Below are 8,242 nucleotides of genomic sequence, written 5' to 3' on the forward strand. Positions count from 1 at the left end.
AATGTCAAGTATCTCATTAAACATGCTGTGAAAAGGAGTGTTGCTTATACACAGAATTCTTTTTTCAATAAAAAGACTAAAAATACGTTTTTTTCAGTTTTTCCTTTTAATTCAGGAGGGATTTTTAAAATAATTTGGTTGAAGATGTGAGGGGGTGGGGGGCGTGGTGGTAAAAAGGTTAAGAACCACTGGGTTAGAGTAAACATTCCACAGCTCAATTTGGTTACAAAACTTTTATTTCCCTCTTAAAGACCACAGCCAAACAAGAGTCAAAATCTAATTTTAACAATTTAGCTGAACAATAAAGAAAAAGAAAAAAAAAAAATCAAACACCGAAACTGCCATTCCACAAATCCCAATAAATCACAGATGTCTGACAAGAACCAGAGTGGTGGTGGAAGAGAAGGGGAACAAGGAAGTCGGGAAGAATGTGGACAGCAATTGGAAGGATTGAAGAACAAACATCAAACATGAGGAAATGATAAAAATAACACCAAGCTTTACGTGAAAGCCGATTCTCTGCTTCCTACATGCCCCAACCCCCTCGGCCCATCTTGCTCATCACTTGGCTGCCATTTCCATAGTAGCCTTGATTTCCTGTAGGATGAAGTGGGGGGGGGAGCAATGAAAGTAATGGTGAAATACAAAGAGAAGCTTAGGTGGTATGAGAAAAAGCACAAGCTAACAAAATGGGTGAGACGATAAGGCAGCATGGACGAATTGCTTAACTCAAGACACGAAAAAGTAGAAAAATAATGAGGTTGTGCAGTCGAAGAAACACAAGAGACAATACATTGTGACAAGATGAAGGTTAGGGGGTACGGAAGGTGTGGGGGTATGGTAAGCGGAATGAATCGGGACCTGAGAACCCCAAGAGGAATAGATCGAGGAAGAGTTGTGTTGGAATGAAAGGGAGAATAGAGGAAGGTTAAAGTGAGAGGTATGGAACAGAAAGTGAACAGTCCTAGCACAACATGCAGCATTACAAAATTAAATTGGGAAATGAATGACTGACAGGAAATAATATAATTTTTATCAATTTGTTTACATTACAGCCAGTCACAGCAGAGTGTAAAATGGAACTTGCTTGTGGATTATTTTGCAGTATGAAGGGAAATGCTTGAATTTCCATGCAGGCAAGGATGGGTATAAATTTGAATTGGGGTGTGAAAGGGAACGGAACTTGTGTATCACTCTTCTGATCATGTGGAGAGACTGGTCCCAGCTCAAACACTTTGTCCTTGTCACACACCCAACCTGTCCAAATCAATCCATAACTTTTTGAGAGTGTGATATGTATATGTATATGTATATGTATATGTATATGTATATGTATATGTATATGTATATGTATATGTATATGTATATGTATATGTATATGTATATATATATATATATATATATATATATATAAAAACTCGGAACCAGATCGTCACCAAAATCAAATAGATTCTTCTTAGTCACAAACCCATCCTGTCCACCAAGCTTCGTCCGAATCCATCAATTTTTGAGACAAAGCTATATATCGTTTTTGGCCCTATCTCTCAATGGAGAAGAATCACTTAAAAAATTTGAGTATCCGGATTTTCACCAACATCGAATAATTTCACTCGTCACACACCCAACATGTCCACCAAATTTTGTCCAAATCCGTCCACCTTTTTAGATATCTTGTAGACGGAGGGGGGGGGTGGGGTGGGAAGGGAAACATAACCTCTGTCAACCTTTGGTGACGGAGGTAATTAGCAGCATTTTATATTCAAAGACCCAAACAGGAAAGGCACATGGGAACAAGCGTCTCCATTCCACCTTGGCTTACCAACACCAGCCTGACTGTAGCCGGTCGCCATGGTGCCCCCAGCCGCGAAGCTGTCGTCACGGTAAGTGTTGCCGTAGCTATCAGTGCCATAGCTAGCCCCCCCTCCCTGTCCTGCCCCATACACAGAGCTCGCCTCTCCTCCCTCCATATTCCCATACCCCCCCTGGAAGCCTGGGGAAAGGGACAGGTGGGAGCAATGGGTGGGAGGGAGAGGGGAGTGGGGTTGGGAAAAGACAACCAATTGATTGATTTTTGTATTGAGGGGGCAGGCTGCGATTATTAAATAAAATACGAAATATTTGAATGAATGGACACATAGCTGACAAGGTTTTTGGATAAATCAATACTAATCACCAAAATTAGAGTTTGGAATACTGCAGGCACCATGGCAACACTTTACCGCGACGAAGCTGCGCTCAACCACCAAAATTGACCATAACAAACCCACTTACGAGCCATTACCTTGGTTTTAATTTCCATGAGAACCAGCTACCCAAAAGCAATAATAATTAAACACAAAACAACGAAAGAATTAAAATAAAAAAGCTCAACCCAACATCCCTCCCCACCCACCCATGACGTTGCGGTAAGCAAGGTTGGGGTCTGTAGAATTCAGGAAAAGTTCAATGTAACGATGTTCTGGGGTAAAGTGTGAGAGAGGGAAGGGAGAAAACAAAACATTTGAAATAATAATAAATAAACAGGATTCTAAAACAAATAAGTCTGGTGAAGAACATGCGTGCAAAGCAATGCCATCTCATTACGCATGTGGGCTTTGTCCTTGGTCATAGAAGCAACTGCATCATCGTGAGAGGAGAACTCAACATCTGCTTCGCCTGTGGGTCGTCCTGAGGGATCGTACTCAATTTGAACACGCAAAGGCGTCAGTGGGGCAAAGAACTAAGAATGGTGAGGAGGAAAGAGGAACAAAAAAAAGGGGGGGAGGAGGGGGTGGGACCAAATTAGCTAAACTAGTGTATGGATAAAACAAGAACTTGCAACAAAAGTTTACAACACAAATGTTTGAATAACAAAAAGGTACTTTTTTATAAACTATGAACTTATCAACAATATATAATAGCAAACATTCACAAGGGAATGCAATGTCACCCTTAACTTGGCAACATGTGTCAAAGCAGCCTTAAATTCTCATTCCTGGGCCGACATATTTTGACCTTTGACCCACGTAAAAGAGAAAATGCCTTCTTGAAATCTTAATAATTGGAACTGATTAAAAAAAAAATGGATAATACTCTTTTTTTTATTATCATTGCAAAGTAATGCATACAGGAAGAGGAAAAAAGGTGACAATCAGGCCTATTGAAACCCAGCAGAGCCGACCCGTTGCATCGCTGATGGACATTTACTCGTCCTGTTTGCCAAAAACTTTGGGTGAGTAGAAGACACATGTACCCATGCAGAGCCTCCCCCAACTTTGCCCTCCGTTCATCCTGATGTCCCTTCCCACAAGGAGTCTCACACGATGACAGGCTTTTATGTGCCCCTCCATTTTGGGAAGGGGGGCGGGGCTGTTTGCCATGATCTAACTGTGATGTATGTATGTATATATATATATATATATATATATATATATATATATATAAATATATATATATATAAATATATAAAAGATTGGGGTGGTTTGAATTACACATTTTTAAAGGCGGTGGCAGCGCTTCCAACCAAAAGTAAATAATACTCCCGAGTGGGTTTGACTGTCAGCTAGGATACAAAACTTTATGCAATCGAGTGTTAATCAACCTTGGCGACGATGAAGAGTGAAAACAGAATTTAAATTGAACTTAAAATAACCACGAGAAGCTGTGTTGAAGTCAGCGGACCTCGTGTTGCCCAATAAACAGGGCCAGACGACAGAGATTTTTTAGATAAATTTTCGCCTTGGGGTCAAGGCTACAGGGTCATCAAGTACAAAATGGCCGATTGGTCGAATGGCCTATAAGGAAGCATCGGACGGCTATAATGCATAATGGATCTCATAGGGATCATTAAGAAGATTTAATTTGACCAACTAGTTTCTCGATTTCGGCCACTGAATTAATACACCGGGGGGTTGACTCAGCCTGTCATCCTTCCGAGGTCGGTGAAATGAGTACCAGTTCCAGTGTATGTACTGGTAGAGGGGCACTGCATCAGCGACAGTCACGCTTCAAGAAATGAGAGCTACGCCGGCAGCTAAGCTGCCATACGACCACCACCACCACAACGAAATTGTGAATTAAAAATAAGCTGTTTTCATTGCCATTCTTATACATTGATTTTATTGCCTTGTTTCCATAATTGTAAGTATAGTCTGAGTTGGTTAAAAAGATATACCAGTATGTCTATTTGTATCAACTATATCGAAGAAGGATTTCATAAAAATGTGGCAAAAACTATAACTGTATGAGAAATACTGATTTCAATTAATAACAATATTAAAATAAAATCATTCATAATAAAATCAAAATTCATTGCAAACTCTTTAAAGGCTGTCACGTGGTCAATGGTTTATCCCTAATTAGTTTTCAATATCAATTAAAGTACTATTTTTTGTAAATAAACAACATAAATAAATGTTTTGAGGGGGGGTAATCTGAAATCGTAGGGGGGTCGGATGAAATCGATTTCAAGCTACCCCCGGGGGTAACTTGAAATCTTTACACCGGCACTCTCGGCTAAACGGCACTCTCGGCTAAACGTAGTTCATGACCGTCTAAGATGAGCCCTTTGTTGACACTTTCTCTCCATTTATCCCATCTTACAGATAAAATGTTTGACTTCTTCGTTTGCTAAATTGTCCTGGTGAACAATACACGGGGGAGCGTCCTCACTGGCCATATTCATCAAAAATCGCCGATCAGCTGCCGGTGATTTCCTCCCTGCAGGAAGCTTCCACCTTGGACAACCTAGCTGGTCACGTGACAGTCTGACGGAATTTGCATACGATGTCAGCCGATCTATTTCTATTGGCTGTCGAGGCGTCACGTGGCCCACATGTGATCCGAGTTCAAATGAGAAAACACTGGGAACGCATCGATTTTCAAGATGAAATACACAATAACTGCAGCTATTTCAGTGGATAACTTTTGCATACGTATGTATTTGGCTATATACTATCATATTATCAAGGTTTTGTCTAGCCCCCCCCCCCACCCCCCGATGAGTGGAACGAAATTGCACGATACAGCTTACGGCTGATGGCCTACTGGTATTATCATCGTGCCAAGTTAGAACTCAATCGGCCGAGACGTCTCGGAGGAGATATAAAAATAAAAATTGTTGACAGACAGAAGGATCCGAGGACATCGAACGGTTATATTAGGTCAGCGAGCCAACGTAAAAACGATAGACTCCACTAATTTGAGCAAAAAAAGAGAGAGCAGACCCGGTCTCAGGCAACGTTTCGCCGGCTTCACCAGGCACAATCCACAATCCACAATCTATTGTGCTTGATGAAGCCAGCAAAACGTTGCCTGCTCCTGCCGTTTTTGCTCAAATTAGCGGAGTCTATATAGTTTTTACTTTTGGTTGGAAGCGCCTTCTAAAGAAAAAACATAAATAAATAAATTCTACAAACAAAAACACACGTATTTTTTGTGATGTCTGTTCCCTTTGAAAAGGACGATTTAAGAAGGGTTCAGGCTCGGCCGAGCGCAACGTCCATCCGATCAGGTGTTTGCCATGATCTCGCTGTGAAGGCATCGAACATAGATCGACATTGTGTTCTGTGCCTTGATATATTTTTGAACTGAATTTCACCAATTTCGCATTTGAATTCCTCTTTCAAAGAACTCTGTTTAATGGTAAATCTTTGTGTTTGTCATTTTAATGTATTTTATGCGTGTGTACGTATATAAACTGTATTACCATAACGGAACTTGGCATGTGTATGTTTGTGTTTGGTTGGTATCTCCATATATGGGTTCCAGAGAGTGGAATTGAGCTCTCCCAGGTGTGTGTGTGTGTGTGTGTGTGTGTGTGTGTGTGTGTGTGTGTGTGTGTGTGTGTGTGTGTGTGTGTGTGTGTGTGTGTGTGTGTGTGTGTGTGTGTGTGTGTGTGTGTGTGTGTGTGTGTGTGTGTGTGTGTGTGTGTGTGTGTGTGTGTGTGTGTGTGTGTGTGTCGTTGATTGGTATCTACATATGGGGTTTCAGAATGTGAAATAGAGTCCTCCCAGGGTGGGTTCAAAGTATCCCCCCCTTCATTTCAGTAAGGGGTCACGATTCATGGACCAAGCTGTGAAGTTTTCTGTTTCCAAAGTTTTGTGCCGAAGGCTATCTTCAGGATCGTTACTGAGCCCCGGATGGCTTCCGACTGTAGTTCTTTTGTAGTGATACTCCCAGGGATGGTTTTTAATATATCTGAGGTTCGTCGTCATCATTCCTGGTGAGGTTCTTCATCACTGGTACAACTTTGACATTCTTCAGCTTCCAGGATATTTTCACTTCATGCTTGACATCTTGGTATTGCCATTTTCTAGATTCCTGCAGCGTTTATCCAAAAATCAGATATTAACACCTCAATTCGCAATGCCGCCTCCTCTTTTTTTTTTTTTGCACCCAAGTATGATATCTGGTCACAATGCTGTTTTCGATGGTCACGCCCAATGAGATTATGAGGTCATACGTGAGTGGTACTTCAATGTTTTCAGCGATTGCTTCTGGCTCATTTTCCCACAAGTTTTCTGGAACATCAGTTTTTGCAGATGTGCCAGCGGATTACTTTACAAACTGTTGTTGTCGTGTGTACAGTTGTCCTGACTTTTTTGTGTGTGTGTTCGATCATCAATCGTCACATATTCTCTTTGATAACCCCACCTCCACCCTTCACCTGTTTTTTTATTTTTTATTTTTACCCTGAATGACAAAATGAATAAACAGCTATTTTCAATGAACAAACAGAAGCTGTTTTTCAACCAAAAATGAGTATGCCATACGTTGTTGATGTCCAACTCCGTGGCACGAAAAGGCAGGCCTCGCATGTGAACAAAATGGCCACCAGCTCTGTATGTGCCATCTCCTGCACTCAGCCCTCGACCATCTGCAGAACAATAAATAGCATAGAGAGGCAATGGATTCAAAGTATTAGGGAGACCAATGGTTGGGGGGGGGGGGTGGGAGAATGAAAAAAAACAAAAAAAAAAAAAAACGAAAAACTCATATACTCCTTTAAAACAGATTAACCCACCCCCACCAACACCAAGCAGCATCAGAGTGCTGTGGGTACCAGGTACAGCCTTTTTGTATCACCCTAACTACAGCAATAGATTCCCATAGTTGGTTGGGTGGAAATTTTAGTACCTTGGTATAGAATGACCAACTGTCCAGGATTGGTTCTCAACCAAGGAAATCTTTAGAACTAAGTGCACCAGGCAAAAATAAAAAATAAACCAATGTCACCCGCAGGGTGACCCATATCTTGCCAAAGGTGACCACGTGTGACTTCTTTAAAGTCACACTGAGGTGAACAGAGCTGCTCTCCACCAGGAGCGACTCCTTGAGGAATATCTGCCCACGAGAGATTCCGATGAGAATAGTTCTACAGAGTAACCATGAAAAATATGTGTTTGCCTCATAACGTCACCAAATGACGTCAAAATGTCTCAAGCTTGACATATCTAGAAAGCACTCATCGAGGTTTTCAATTTGAGGTACGACATGTTATGGTTCCTAAAACTTGAAAATTTGACCTTGGGGTCAAATATGTTTGACCTGAGGCGCTAACCATGAAGGTCAAGGCCAATCGCCACCAAAAATTAATCAGCTGAGCACCAGACCATGAACTATATTCCCATGAAGTTTGAAGACGATCCGATCAAAATTACTCAAAAAATAAGGGTTTCGTCGACTCCCCTGATTTGCGACAAAGTGACCTCAATAGGCCTCTGATATGTGAAGTTACAAAAATTTCCAATGATAACTGTGCTCTGCAGAATTTTTTATACGTGATTACAGACAAACAAACAAACAAAAAAAAAACAAGCTGACTTGCATATCTTGCAAAAAACTTCGTTTTGGAAAGATAATAAAATAAAAAAAGACCTCCCAACCCCAAGACACCAAGCATTCTCTTGCTCAGACTGAGATTTGAAAAAGAAACAGCAACTTAAACCAAGAGAAAACCTTTTACGGACACCACTTGCTCTCACCGTATGTGTAACCCTCCCCGTAGTTGTAAGATTCTTCATATGTTCCTCCATAGCCTGTGCAATGGACAGGGAAAAGGGAAGTCAACAAAAACTGTCTGCAGGTCAAAGCTCCCCTAAACTCAAGTTGGGATCACCAGGCCACCAGGTACACTTGCCAAATATCAGTTTGTGAAAATGTATACATTAGGTGCCTTGAGGGGGGGGGGAATCTGTTGCCAAATTGGTCAGAAAAGGTATACCCAAATTAAATCTATTTTAGCAAAACAACAAACAAAAGA

At 41.1% G+C, this 8,242-nt stretch overlaps 1 protein-coding gene across 2 annotated transcripts in view; it reads right to left on the bottom strand.

Annotated features, from left to right (window-relative positions):
• Nucleotides 1-218: 218 nt before the first annotated feature.
• The window catches only part of HNRNPH1 (heterogeneous nuclear ribonucleoprotein H1), a 42,807-nt gene continuing 34,783 nt past the window's right edge, over nucleotides 219-8,242 (bottom strand). Inside the window, exons 7-12 of one of the 2 annotated variants that reach the window (XM_085855550.1) lie at nucleotides 7,965-8,018; nucleotides 6,753-6,856; nucleotides 2,584-2,719; nucleotides 2,393-2,458; nucleotides 1,820-1,990; nucleotides 219-597 (exon numbers count right to left, since the gene is read on the bottom strand). In XM_085855550.1, coding sequence (XP_085711676.1) covers nucleotides 527-597; nucleotides 1,820-1,990; nucleotides 2,393-2,458; nucleotides 2,584-2,719; nucleotides 6,753-6,856; nucleotides 7,965-8,018 — 602 coding nt within the window. In that variant the 3' untranslated portion in view covers nucleotides 219-526. The remainder of the gene's footprint in view (nucleotides 598-1,819; nucleotides 1,991-2,392; nucleotides 2,459-2,583; nucleotides 2,720-6,752; nucleotides 6,857-7,964; nucleotides 8,019-8,242) is intronic. The other variant, XM_085855552.1, reaches the window with a different exon arrangement.

This window comes from Eptatretus burgeri, chromosome 14, assembly GCF_056783735.1.
Source record: "Eptatretus burgeri isolate ZD-2024b chromosome 14, Ebu_testis_v1, whole genome shotgun sequence".
NCBI classification, from domain to species: domain Eukaryota; kingdom Metazoa; phylum Chordata; class Myxini; order Myxiniformes; family Myxinidae; genus Eptatretus; species Eptatretus burgeri.